This window comes from Lycium barbarum, chromosome 9 (assembly GCF_019175385.1).
Source record: "Lycium barbarum isolate Lr01 chromosome 9, ASM1917538v2, whole genome shotgun sequence".
Taxonomy (NCBI): domain Eukaryota; kingdom Viridiplantae; phylum Streptophyta; class Magnoliopsida; order Solanales; family Solanaceae; genus Lycium; species Lycium barbarum.
In genome coordinates this window covers 15,464,372-15,478,416 of record NC_083345.1, presented here as the reverse complement: position 1 = coordinate 15,478,416, position 14,045 = coordinate 15,464,372, and the positions used below count along the sequence as shown (strand labels likewise).

General features: G+C 35.6%; 1 protein-coding gene across 3 annotated transcripts; it reads left to right on the top strand.

Annotated features, from left to right (window-relative positions):
* Positions 1–3,043: 3,043 nt before the first annotated feature.
* On the top strand, positions 3,044–9,994 carry LOC132611359 (protein TIME FOR COFFEE). Of its 3 annotated transcripts, none has more exons than XM_060325795.1 (13): positions 3,044–3,444; positions 3,535–4,056; positions 4,152–4,330; positions 4,419–4,641; positions 4,740–5,115; positions 5,199–5,241; positions 5,348–5,449; positions 5,540–5,834; positions 5,930–5,996; positions 6,101–6,167; positions 6,249–6,614; positions 6,711–9,198; positions 9,368–9,994. In XM_060325795.1, the coding sequence occupies exons 1-13, from the start codon at positions 3,339–3,341 to the stop codon at positions 9,370–9,372; spliced, it is 4,839 nt and encodes a 1,612-aa protein (XP_060181778.1). In that variant the 5' UTR covers positions 3,044–3,338; the 3' UTR covers positions 9,373–9,994. The 3 variants fall into 3 exon arrangements, with proteins under 3 accessions (XP_060181778.1, XP_060181777.1, XP_060181776.1); XM_060325794.1 differs by having other exon boundaries at positions 3,045–3,444; positions 4,155–4,330; positions 9,339–9,994; XM_060325793.1 differs by having other exon boundaries at positions 3,045–3,444; positions 9,339–9,994.
* The last annotated feature ends 4,051 nt before the right edge of the window (positions 9,995–14,045 follow it).

Here is a 14,045-nt window from a genome sequence, read left to right as displayed (position 1 = left end):
TAAAATTCGGGTTTTTCAACCTCGGATTTTCTCAGGTTATTCAGTTTTCTCGAGTTATTCGAGTTTTTTTTGGGAATAGTCTTGATACAAAACATATAATTTTTTATTCAAATATTTCTTTAGTCCTAGTAAGATATAACTATGTAATTAAGGTGTTTCATAAGAAAATAACACAAAATGTGAGAAGAGTGATGACATTGTATTAAAATATTCAACAAAAGATAATAAAATCGGTTAAAATAAATATTGCTAATTAATAAGCCATAAAGAAAATGACCATAATCTAAAAATACTAAGTCATGCTAAAATAATTACGGCTAATAAGTATTAATTACATGACAAGAAAAAAAACTTAAGTTATGTATTTTCAGTCTCTAAACCAATTATGCAAAACTAAAGAATAGATATCCAACATTATTGTCATTCCTAGTGGTAAATTGAATTTCTTTTGTTAGTATTAGTGTTGAGTTGGTTTTTGTTTGGACTTTATATGAGTTACTAACATCCATAGGATATAAAACTTACTCACATTCAAAATTCTAAGTTCAAGCTTGAATAATATGATAATAGATAAAAAAAAATTACGAAAAAATTTAAGAAATATTTATAAATTACATTACAAATAAATATTTTTATGTATAAAATATTTTTAAAATTGAATACATGTAATGTCGGGTTGGTTTGGTTCGGTTTGACTTTTTTTAGCTAAAACCAAACCAAACCAATTATGATCGGGTTTTTTTTTTTCAACACCAAACCAAGTCAAACCAAACCACTAGTCGGATTTTTTTTTCGGTTTGACTCGGTTTATCGGTTTGGTGCAGTTTGTCGGTTTACATTGTACACCCCTAATGATAATATATGTGATAATATTTTAATTTATTTGTAGACTTTTCCAGTTTATATAAATACTTTTTTGATTTTTTTTAGTAACAATGTCATATATATTTTATCTTTAATTTAATAATTTATAATTACATAAATATTTAAAATTTATTTTAAATAAAAATTTTGAAAAATGAAAACTTATCGTTTTTATATGAATTTGTGCTAGTCAAATAGTGACACAAAAAATGAAATAAAAAAGTACCAATAGCTAAAGTTTGCTACCATAACATACATCCAACATTTTTCTCTTTTTTTTAATATATTCTTTTGTGAAATGTTATAGTTTTCTTCTTTCTTTGGAATAAATGCATATCATCTTACATTACAGACGTATGAATCAATTTGCACTAATCTGTTTCAGTTATCTTTTAAAGGGTGTATTTAGTCAATCTGATTTGATATCACAGTGTTAGATTTCCATCATAAATATAAACATCAAACCAGACCAAAAAAGTCAAACTTTGTAACCATCAGTAATTCAAACTGCAAAAAAAAAAAAAAAAGAAAAGAAAAAGGCGCTTGCTTCAATCATTTTTTTCCGGTTAAAAAGAAATTCAATTCACTTGCCTACTTTTTTTTTTTTTTTTTCACTTCAACCATAATTTAAAAAATTAAAATAAAAGAATGTGGGGTTTGGGGCCCACATTCTTAGCTACCACAAACTACAAAGCACTATAGAACGTGACAAAATATGGCTAACGCAAAATGTAAAATAAATAAATAATTAATTAATTTTCTCTTTACGGGCAGCGCCAAAATAACTCTAGGGCCCACACTTTTTTCTGGGAAGTTCCGTGACCGTCACTGCCCTTTTTCTTTCCGCTGCCCGGAAACTTTACACCGTTCGATCTTTCAATTTCAACGGTCCAGATCGTGCCGTACCTGCCACATAGGCTCGGGCCTTTAATTGTCGGAATCTAATAAAAGCATTTAATTAAACAACCGATGTGGCCACGTCATTTATCCATCCAACGCTTCAGGTGGTTTCCAACTAGACAAACGGATGATCTACACCGTTGATTTGACTTCTAGATCTTCATCAGGAGGGTCCCACCTGTCTATATCTGGAACAAAGGAACTGAACAGTACTAAATTCTCACTTGACTTAACAATAAAAAAATGAAGCAAAAAAGCATAATTATTGTTATCATTTTTTTTTTTGAAATGCGAAAAAAATGTAAGTAAAACCCGAAAATTAATGAATTTGACCGGCTGGAACGATATTTTCTGCAGTCACCTAGATTCCTTGTGATCGTCATGTTTTTTTGCTTTTACCAAAGTCACACACATGTACAACCGGCTATAACCAGTCACCTAAAGTGACTTGCGGGTAAATTTTGTTTGTTCCATTCAATCGTGAAAAGTGCCCCACTCACCGGGGCCAGGAAAATTAAATTACTTTTTTCGTATCAAATTATTTCTCGCATTTTTATGTTACACGTTTTTTAGAATATCTCAAAATAAATTTTATCTTAATTTGACAAGTACTTCCAACTATATTTTTAGTATGAAAGAAGCAGTCTCCTTTAATATTGCTCAATTCTAAAAAAATCTAATAAATATGGTAATTTAGTAAATTTCAGATTATAATTATTGATTTCTTAATGGACATATTTTTACCAAAGTAACATTTATTTTGAGACGGAAGAAGTATTGTTAGGAAGGGTATTTGATTAACTTTATATTTATGTCTTAGTTATAAAATATCTCGTTTAACTATTTATGTGTCATTTCTAGTAATAAAAAATTTCATAAAAATAAAATGAGAAAAAAATAATTAATCATACTTTTAACTTCTAAAGAATAAATAATCTGAGACAATAAATTTTAATAATCACAATATATAATTTGAGACCGAGTGAGGAGAGTAGTTTACTACTCAATACTTTGTGTTTTTATCAAAATAATAAAAACTCCATATATTCAGGCATCCCCACCCACGCACCCACGCACCCAACATTATTTAAATCTGGAGCATGGAAAGCGAAGACCGACACGTGTCAGTCGGTGGAACCACATGCCATGCTGGCAAATTGTAATATCAACCGTTAGATGACATATTAAATGAACGGCAGAGATTCAATGAAATGACAAAAGTGATAGATCTCAACCTTCCACGAGGGTTTGAAGAGTGTGATATAGCCAAAAGCTGATGAAGATAGAGAGCACAAAAAGTTGAGAACCAAACATTAATAGATAGAGAAAGAGAAAAGAGAGTGAGAGAAAAAAGAAGAAAGAAACCAAACAACACCTCCACACATAGAGAAAAAAACCAAGAAAACCAAGAATTCAGACACCCATTTGTATAAAGTTAAGATCTTTGATTTGTGGGGTTGTTGAAAAAATCTCATTTCTGGTTCAGAAATTCCGGTGAATTATGCTAGACCTCTTTTGGGGTTAGTTGATTTATCACCGGAAAAGAAAAAACTAAGCTCTTTTTGGTGATATAAATGGATAGAAACAGAGAAGCAAGAAGAAGTGGTATGGTAACAGCGACATCTAATGGTTTATCAAGAAGAAGACATAGAAGTAATAATAGTCTTAGAGATTCCCCTGGTAAAATGATCTCATAGATCTAATGGATTCATCTTTTTCTTGATTCTTGAAAAGAAAAAAAAAACTAATCTTTTTGTTTTTTCTTTGCAGATGAAGAAGGGGGTGTAGAGATACAAGAATCTGTAAGGTTAAGGGAAAGAGTGAAGAAAGATAGAGATCATAGAGAAAGGGATAGAGATAGAGATAGAGATAGAGATAGGAGAAGTAAAAGAAGGAGAGGTGGTGGTGGTGATAGGTTGTTACATGGTGGTGGTGTTGATGATAGTTCAGAAGAAAGTGTAAATGATGATGAAGATGATGATGATGATGAGACAACAACAAACAACAACAACAATAACAATAGCAACGTTGTTGTTACAACAGCTAGTGGTAGTACGAGGTTATTGCCACCAAATCCGGTTGCTCCGGTTACGATGGGTTCTTCTTCGATATCGAATCATCATCATCATCACAACCATAGTAATAATCATAATAATAATCATCATTTACAGCCTAGGAAGAGTTTTCCACCTAATACTGGTGGTAAAGTTTTTAGAGCAACAGCAGTAGCACCTGTATGGAAACCTGGTGATGAAATGATTGGTGTTTCTGTTCCAAGAAAAGCTCGTTCTGGTAACCCCTTTGTTTGATTATTGCACTTTCTTTGTTTTTTGAGGATTTTTTGATTGACCCTTTTTGTTTTTTCGGTTGTTTTTGGTGGTTTTTAGCAGCTACAAAGAGGTCACATGATTTTACTTCTGGAACTAGTGGTGGTGGAAATAGTGGTGTTGTTGCAGACCAAGTTTCAACAGTTTCACCTGTGAGACAGAATATTGCAGCAACATCACCATCACCAGCAGCACCTTTGTCACCATCTTCATCTAATATTTCAGTCAGAAAGAAAATTGTGAGTCTCATATTCATTGGATTTTGTTTTCTACTTTTTTTTTTTTTGTGTTATGGAACTGATTGTGTTGATTTTTTTGTTGATGTAGAAGCCTAGTGGACAAAAAAGGCCGCCTGTAAAGTCACCACCTAAAGCATCTTCATCATCTAACCCTGAAGAGTTAGAGTTTGAGATTGCTGAAGTTCTGTTTGGGTTGAAAAGTCAATCACAAGGACCAAATGATACAACAAGAGAAGTTAATAATAACAGATCTAGAGTTTCATCTCCAGTTTCTAATTCAAACTCATCAGCAACTCCTTTATCTGCTGTCGGTAAGAGCATAACAAAGTTTCAGTCTTTAGCCAAAAATCCCGTTTCTTGATTCTGTTGTGATGATCTTGGTTGTGTTTTTGTTTTTGTGTTTGTGTAGCTCCAAAGAGGAAAAGACCAAGACAAGTCTTGGAAAATCCTGGTGGATTTGGTGTAAGGAGCAGTCCTAAAGTGGAGCTGGATCAAACAGCAATGAAATTGGAGGTTTCTTCTCCTAATTTGGAAAAGACCCCACAATCTGAAGCTCAAAATGGTGTTTCTTTATATGATTTAAGTGCTTCTGTACAAAGTTTACCACCTGTATCAGATCCGGTACCAGAGCCTATGAAGGTGGAATCTGAGGCCAAGAGAAGGCCTGAGGAAAAATCTGAATTTATGGAGAGTAAAGAAGAAGTGAGTTCACCAAAGAAGGAATCTTCTACTGTTGGAAAAGAGAATATTAATCGTGAGGATGCTGTTGTTGCAAGTACCCAAGTGTAAGTATTTATCTGAAGTTTTGATCTTTTTCTTGTTTAACATGATCTTGGTCTGATTCATGTATTTATTGGAATTTCTGCAGTGTGGAAAGCCAGAGAGAGGAGAAGTTTCAGATAGATCTTATGGTGAGGATGAAGATATACCTAAAAGAATCTTGCAGTAACTTCTCTTTTTCTTTTTTCATCTTTCTTCTTTGTAATTTTTTTAATTGATCTTTTATTCCCATTTTAGGCTCCTCCTCCACAGTTAAGATCATCACCTGAAAGGGAGGGTGAGATGGATTTTGGCTCAGCAGCTGTGGATGATAAATCTATAATAGCAGAAAATATAGTTGTGAGTAGTCACATCTTTTCTCTTTCTTTTCTTAGTATATTGAGGATGATCTGATGATTGAATTGGGAAATATTTTTTGCTGATGTACAGGAAATGAAGCTTGCAGTGAAAGAGAAGGATGATGAGAGAATTAACAAGGCTGATAAAGAAGAAGTGGAGGAAAAGAAGACAAAAGCAGCTGTGGAAGAAATTAATTCTCACAAGACAAGTGAGAGCAGTAGGGGTAGGAATATTAATCTTGATCTTGATTTGGAAAAGCCAGAAAAGGATAGTAGTGGTGTAAGTAGCAAATTCCAACAGCACCAGAGTCAAAAGTTGCAGCAGCAGCACCAACCACAACCACCACAAAAAGCTACTAAAGAAGAATCAATTCTTGAAAAAACTGGTAAGTTGATGTGGGATGTTGATTTTCTTGAATCTCTATTGAATTCTTCTTCCCCTTGGATATTTACTGATGAGGTGATATCTTTCTATATTCAGGTCAATCCAGCTCTTTACCTATGCCAATGTCTATGGCTAGCTGGCCTGGTGGGCTTCCTCCCATGGGGTACGGTTGTGTTTCAGTGCTCATTTAATTGATATTACAAGTATTAGATCCATGGTGTAAATGCTGTGTTTCTCTGGAGAAATAACTCAAATTCCTGTCAGCAGATACATGGCGCCTTTACAAGGAGTTGTAGCTATGGATGCAAGCCAAGTTTCTTCTGCTCCAATGCAGGTATGTATTTTACTTTGTATTTCTCTCACTTGATGAGTTAATTCATGCTTCTACCCCTTTTAACACTGCTATCTTATGCAGCCTTTGTTCTCTCAACCACGGCCGAAAAGATGTGCAACACATTGTTACATTGCTAGGAACATAAATTGCCTTCAGCAATTTATGAAGATGCCTCCTTTCTGGCCACCTGCTGCTGCTGCTGCTGGCACTGCACCATTCTTTGGAGCCAAGACCAATCTCAATGTTATGCCATCAGCAGATCTCCATGGAAACTTAGCTGGGAGGGGAGCAAGTGCTGGTCCAGATAAGGGTCAGGGGCTTACCATCTTCCCTACTAATGGCGGTAAAGACAAAGTTCAACCTGCAAACATTGCAGATGCTGCTCAGAGAAAACAGCAGATATTGCTCCAACAAGCGTTGCCCCCTGTTGCTCCCAATAATCTACTGGTATAGTCTTTTTTTACAATCTTATTTTACCCCCTTCATTTCTTGGTTTTCCTCTATTTATGAACTTTGCTGATTCTTTTTCCCTATGATTTACAGCATGGGCCAGCTTTTATCTTCCCTATAAATCAACAGCAGGCAGCTGCAGCTGCTGCTGCTCGACCTGGTCCCGCAAAGTCACCTAGCACAACGGGCCCTTCGGTCTCTTCTAACACATCCAATTCTGCTGCTGGAACTGCTCCAACGACTGCGGGTGGAGCTGCTACTGCAATTAGCTTCAACTACCCAAATATGTCTCCTAATGAAGCTCAGTACTTGGCGATCTTGCAGAATAACGCATATGCTTTCCCGATACCAGCCACTGTAGGAGGACCTCCGAATTATAGAGGAACTCATCCTCAGCCTATGCCATTGTTCAATGGATCTTTCTATCCTTCCCAGATGATTCATCCTTCCCAGGTTCAGCAACAACAGCAGCAGCAACTGCCACCAACGTCGCAGTCCCAACAAATGCAACAAGGCCAACACCCAAGCATGTCAAGTGGATCCTCTTCATCCCAGAAGCATTTGCAAAACCAGCAGCAGCAGAGGTCCCAAGGCAATGCAGTTAATGGTGGGAGCGGTGGTGGGAATTTGCATAACTTTCCTGGAACAAAAAGTCATCCATCTCAATCCCCAGCACATTCACAGAATCAGCATATGCCCCCACAGACGCGCCATATTGAAAACGAGGTGGGCAGTGAAGATAGCCCATCAACTGCAGAGAGGAAAAGGTCGCATGGACCAATTAATGTGTACAATCAGAATTTTGCTATGCCCATGCATCCCTCAAACTTTGGTTTGATGACTCCTCCAGCTAACTTTGGTGTTGCATCTTCTGCTGGTAGCGGCAATAATCATCAAACTGAGAAGAAGCCACCGCAACAGCAGCTGCAACCAGGTCTAAAAACGAGTCTAGAATCAGTGCCGCCTCAACCCTTTGTGTCATTTGCTTCATTCAATGGAGCCACTGCTGGAGGCATTGACATGTCCATGGCACCGAATCATGCTATTTTCCAGAGTCTCCCTGAAGCTACAAGGCAAAATTTGCAAAATTTGCATATGGCCACAGCAGCTGCTGCTCAGGCTGTGCAGCAGAAGAAGAGTTTCAGAGTATCCGAGGACGGTAAATCTGGATCTAGTGACCAGTCTGGGGCTGATGGTGAAAGAAAAGGTTTATCAATGAAGCCTTCAGGAAATGCTGGTCAGTCTATTGCATTTTCAAGGTCCGATATGTCTGATGCCGCTGGTTCTACAATTGCAGCCAACAGTGTCATTGATAGCTCATCAAGATCCTTAAATCTTCCATCTGGTGCTTCATGGAATACTCGAGCTGCAATGCCAAATGCCATGGGAGCTGTAAATTTTCCTAATGCACAACAGTTCCAAGCTCAAATTCAGCATCAGCAGCAGCAGCAACAACATATGATTCAGCAGCAGCTTCATAAGCATCAACAGCAACAGCAACAGCAGATGGCTGCAGCTGTCGCTCCTCGGAGCAAGTCATCAGCTTCTAGTAATGGGAATGTTTATTCTGATCACTTGACTTCATCGGCTTCTGCTGCTGCAAAATTTCCAAATGCTATGTCAGCTTTTCCGCAAAATCTTGTACAGAGTGGTAACAACAGCAGTCAAGTTCAGTCGCATCAGTGGAAGAGTTCTACCAGAACGTCGACATCCCAAGCTCCACCATCTTTATCGTCAAATTCTTCTCTGAAAAACCTTTCTCAGCAGCCGCAGCAGCAGGTTAGATCCCAGCAAAGTCACACACAGATATCTTTTGGTGCGAATCAGAAATCCGCTCCTCCACAAGGACAACAGCCCCCTAACAATAACCAGTCTCCCTCTTCCCCCATGATGGTTGGCTCTCCTACCACCTCTTCAATCTCTAAAGGTGCCAGTGGAAGCCCTAGACATACAACTTCTGCTTCGACAAGCAATAAAACCGGTCAAAACTCGTTGTCGCAGCAGCAGGTTAAATCCTCGTCGTCAGTTCCCAACCAGAAGTCATCTCCAGCTGGTGGGAGGAATGTGCCATCAATTCTTGGAAACCCTCATATAGCTTCAACTTCAGGTGGTGCAACTAAGTCTCAAATGCAACAACAGCAGCAACAGCAACATTTACCGAAGAGTATGCAGCAGCAAGCACAACTGTTCTTCTCAAGTCCATATGTGCAACCTCAACCTCCGCATTCTACTGGTACAAGTTCTACGGGTCAACCTGCTGGGGGATATTATCTTCAGAGACGACGTCCTGATCAGTCTGGCCAACAACCGCCTGGTTCATCCGGTGCATCGTCATCAAATGGGATGTTGACTTTGTGTCCTGTTACTCTAGGCGGCGGCACCACTTCCGATCCTGCAAAAGCAATTGCAGCTGCAGCAGCTGCTAATAATATGAAAGGTGGTGTGTTGCCCCCTCAGGGAATCCTTCATGCTGCGCAATATACAACACAAACATCTGGAATTTTGCCTGCTGGTTTCTCGTATGTTCACCCTGTTCCTGCTGCGGTTCAGGTGAAGCCAGCTGAACAGAAACAACCTGCGGGTGAGTAGTTTCATCTGTCATCCTTTATTTATATTTCAGCGCCATTTCTAGGTAGACCAGTCTAGGAGTTGATGCAAAAAATTAATGATTTAGATTCAATGGGGAAGTAATTCATGGAGTGAAACATAATTCTTGACCAGGAAATGACAATTTGCATGCGTGCTGGCAGCCTGAGAAGAAATGAACAATGTATAACTTGATGGGGCCATCCAACAGGAGGCACATCAATGAAAATCAGAAGTTGGAATGAAGAAGAACCCGCAGTTTTGAATGGGCACTATGTGGGTTTTTGGACTGATTCTCCACGGATTTTGTACGGAATGCAAGTCGAAGAACATGTGGATTTATGTTGTACGACGCGTTCCCGTGGGGTATGATCTGACTGCTTACAGGGAGATCACAAATGACAGCGCTGCTCGACCAGTTGGTTTTGATGATCACAGGATGGTTTTGCTGGAAATTGATCAGCAGCAGCTCTTTCCTGCATGGGTGATGGTGGTAGTAAGATTCAGGAAAAAAAAGAAGGTTTTTGGGTTCCTTTTTACCCTTTTTTGGGGGTAGGGTGGGAGCAGGTCGGTGATTAAGGACTAAGAACTAAGAATAGTGAAGGTTGTATTGCCTTCAGTTTTTTCAGTAGGAATTCTGGTGCTTCAGTAATTCATTATTCTTTTCCTTCTCCTCTTAAAGGTGTTTCTACTGGACAGTAGTATCTTTTTGAACATATATAAGTAATGCAAGGTGTATATGTGTATGTCTTGGCACATATAAATGGAATAGCCCTCAAGATTTTCTTTTATATCTTTCTTTTCCTTTGCATTCTTTACTTTATGGCTGAAAATAGTCTCTGTCATGACAGAAAGACAGGAATCCGTGAATGATGGTATCAGTTTTTTGGTTTTGGGAAAGGGCATTATGTCATTGGTTCTCTGTTGGTTATGATGTTGTTCTCTTTTTGCAAAGTTGGACTATTATGAAGGAACTTGTAGTTTAGCAGTTGTTCTATTTCCTTTCTCACTTGGAGAATCCTTTTCTAGCTTTCTTTGCCAGCTAATTAAGAGTTTGCCAATATTTACACATTCAAGCTATTTAAAAGGTAATCATAGGTAGTTCAATTTAATACTAGCATTGATAGGTAACTTAAAACAACTGACATGGTAACTAATTGTTTTAACTTGTTAAAATGTACTGTTGGTGTAAAAAGTTCGATCACATAGTTGATGTCGGCTGTACCGAGTCTTTGCTCCATCATTATGTTATGTACATGCCTATTTAGTAGGGGTATCTTTGCTCCATCATTATGTTATGTACATGTCTATTTAGTAGATATGTTTATTTAGTAGGGGTATGTTTCAATGGGTTTTAGTTGCTCCTTTCGTTTTAATTTATGTGAATGTATTTGACTGAATATGATATTTAAAAAAGAGTGAAGATTTTTAAAATTTGTGATTTGATTGTAAATAATTTCATAAAGTGAATTTGTTTTCAAATTAAGAAAAAGATAATTTATTTTAACACGAATTAAAAAGAAAATAGGATCACATCAATTTAAATAGAGAGAGTATAACTTATTAAAACTTTAGTGCAATAGACTAATGAAAAAGAAGGATGAAGCATCTTAGCAAGTTGTTTATCATTGGTTGGTGTGATTTAAAAATTGGATAAAAGGACGAAGGTGGGCTATCTTTGAACAAAAGGCTCACACGCACACACCTACATAGATTGAGATTAGGATGGGTGGCTTTAAACAATAGTTGATTTTGGTGCACTACATGTGTGTGAAGTATAGTACGTGTAGCACCTATCTCTCTTATAAGATTTCATTTTCAATTGAGGTCCCCATTTTTTACAAATATCAACAACTCAATACTCCAGTAAATTCCTGCTTTTGTTGCTTTGAATAGTAATTGGAATCACTTTCACTATACAGACTTTACCTAGCTAGGAAAGTTGGTCTGAAAAGGCCACTTCTCTTTTGGATTCCACAATTTTGCTTTCTCTATCTTTTTTATTTTCCCAAATATTTTATTACTGTAATATTGAATATGGATAGTACTGTATATACATTGATACTGTAAAAATATATTTGAGCGTAGAAAATAATTATTATAGGCTATTTACTACTCTTTTAGATTGTCAATTCAAGCTAACTATAGAAAGTAGGGAAAATACATAAAAGTACCTTTAGATTTCTTCGAAATTTTCAACTACACATTTATTCTATGCGATGATTTCCTTGACTATTTTGAAGTTAATTTATTACCCCCAGGCGCTGATGTGATGGAGAAAATGTATTTTACTCTATTTGAGAAAGTGAAGAACAAAAGAACTGGTAAAGAAATTATTTTTATAGTAATACTTTCAATTAAATATATTTATTTCTACTTTAATCTTTTATCCTCTTTTTTTTTCTCTCTTTAATATGGAATAGAGGGAGTATTTTAAATTAAAGATGTATTTTAAAATAATAGTATCAGTAGATGGTGGACATTTTTTGATAATATCTCAATGTATGATAACTGGATTACTATATGGATTTGATAGATATGTAAAATATTCACATTGACAAATTTGACCTTCTTTTCTGGTCCCACTTCCAAATGGAATCACATAGGGCCGTTGAAAGGTCAGCGTTTTTGGCTTCCAGAAGGTCACTTGTGTCCGGACATCCTTTTGCCATGTAGGCTGGACACTTTTTTTCTTGGGAACCTTTTGTGGGGCCTACTATATTTTTTAATTATTTTCTCACAAACTTTAATAAATTCAATTGAGGGGCCTACTACCTCTTTTTTCCTTATTTGCTCACACCTTCCCAAAACTTAAAAATGTCTCTGGAAATTATCACTATGTTTGCCATAGTTTTAGGTAGTTTGCTGATGATGAACGATTAGCTGCTGCAGGCATTTACTCTTGTGTACTAAATACTTGTACTAGTAGCTACTATAAGAATATTATAATAAATATTCCTACGTAGTTCAAGTGAAACATCTCATCAACATGTAAGCAAGTTGTTATGAGAATATATTTGAGAGTTTGCACCTCGAAAAGATCATGGTTATCAACAATCTAGTGAAAAACAAGCACTTCCAAGTTCCAAATATTCCAAAAAGAAAGAAAAAGAAAAAAAAGACTTGTACAAATGTACTCCATTGTATTTAAGAATCTTAAGAATTGGCAAGATATTGAGCCCGTTTGGATTGACTTATAAGTTGCTTATAAGTTGTTTTCAGCTTTTTTGAATGTTTGACTGGCCAGCTTAAAGTCATTTTGTGCTTAAAATAAGCGCAAAAAAATAATTGGTCCAAAAAAAAAAAAGTTAGACTATCTCAATTTTTTTTTTAGCTTATAAGTTGTAAACAACTTATAGGCATAAGCCCATCCAAATAGGCTCATTGTCTTCTAGTAGAAAGGACTGAGAGTAAAAATAGGAAGTGCTTCACCTTTTTATCCCCAAATTCTTCTTTTGTTCTCTCTTTCCCTTTTTGTGCAACAAAATAAAAAATAAAAAATACAACATTAGTCAATTATTCTGGATTTCTAGCCATTTATTTTTTCAAAAAATTGCATAGTAATTATTGAACTTTCCAAAGATTAGTCATAGCTTAAAGGTAACAAATTTGTATGGACCCCCCCATTAATAGACAATAGTAATATTGAAACAAAATTAGGCGGCAAATGATTTTATGTCAAATTAAGATGTTGAAAGGGAAATTCGAAGTCCTATCTCCTTTTGACAAAAGAATAAACATGCTTTAAATTTGCTTTTATTTGAAGGGCAAAAGAAGTTAGAAAAAGATTTTCTTGATTAAGAAAAGATTAGTTGAAAATAAAATAAAAGAGATAAAGACAAGATGATGGGTCCCTAAATACCTAGCTTTTCAACGGTTAAGATTCATTATTGATAAAATTTGTAATTGTGGTCCAATCAATATAGGTAAATGATTGGAACCAAACTAGTTGAATCAATAAAATGACTTAATTGGATAAGAAAAAAAAAGGCTACAAATCTTATCTCGTGATGTATATTCATTGTCTTTTATTCCTTCAATTCTGTTACGTGTCTAATTCTGCAACGCTTCTTTATTTTTTTGCATCATTTTGTTTTTATGTGTTGCATAATATTTTATTTATTTCTCTATACTTTTAAATCATTGTCACTTTTGAATCTTTCCTTGTTCCCACTGTCATTAATCTTATTTTTGGTGGAAATGTTTTTGATATCAACAAGATGAGTGGGGAAAGAGGCAATAGTGGACAAACTTTTTATATTGTGGATTTAATTGGAGCACTTATCGTATTCGGTTGCAAACCAATTTTTTATATTTATTTTGTTTATATTAATTAGATAGTTATCATATTAGATATTTCTACCTGGACTCCTCCTTTTAAAAAAGAGAATGAGATTTTTGAATTTTAAGTACTTACTAGATTTTAGAACTATTTTGTGCTTATTAAGTTTGGACTCGTTAAAAACAAGTTATGTAAGAATTGTGATGAAAGGATTATGTTATATGGGGGCCTAAAAAAGTTGAGCCCCAAGCCGTTGCTTTAGTAGAGCCGACCGTAGACGCTAGTTAAAATATACAAAACATATACATTGATTATGTATATTAGATGTATATTTATAAATGTTATATTTATAATTTGCGTATAAAATATGTATATTTATACTTAATATACAGAACTTATACATTTTCAGACTATTATTCTTTTAAGCGGTTTAAAAGTTAATTATCCCTGTATATTAGATGTATATTTAGATGTATATTAGATGTATATTTATAAATGTTATATTTATAATTTGCGTATAAAATATGTATATTTATACTTAATATACAGAACTTATACAT

Excerpts from the sequence above, each read along its gene's own strand:
- LOC132611359 (XM_060325793.1), top strand. The coding sequence starts at position 3,339 with ATGGATAGAAACAGAGAAGCAAGAAGAAGTGGTATGGTAACAGCGACA. Across the intron at positions 4,057-4,151 it reads TCCAAGAAAAGCTCGTTCTG|CAGCTACAAAGAGGTCACAT; the intron begins GTAACCCCTTTG and ends GGTGGTTTTTAG. Across the intron at positions 4,642-4,739 it reads AACTCCTTTATCTGCTGTCG|CTCCAAAGAGGAAAAGACCA; the intron begins GTAAGAGCATAA and ends GTGTTTGTGTAG.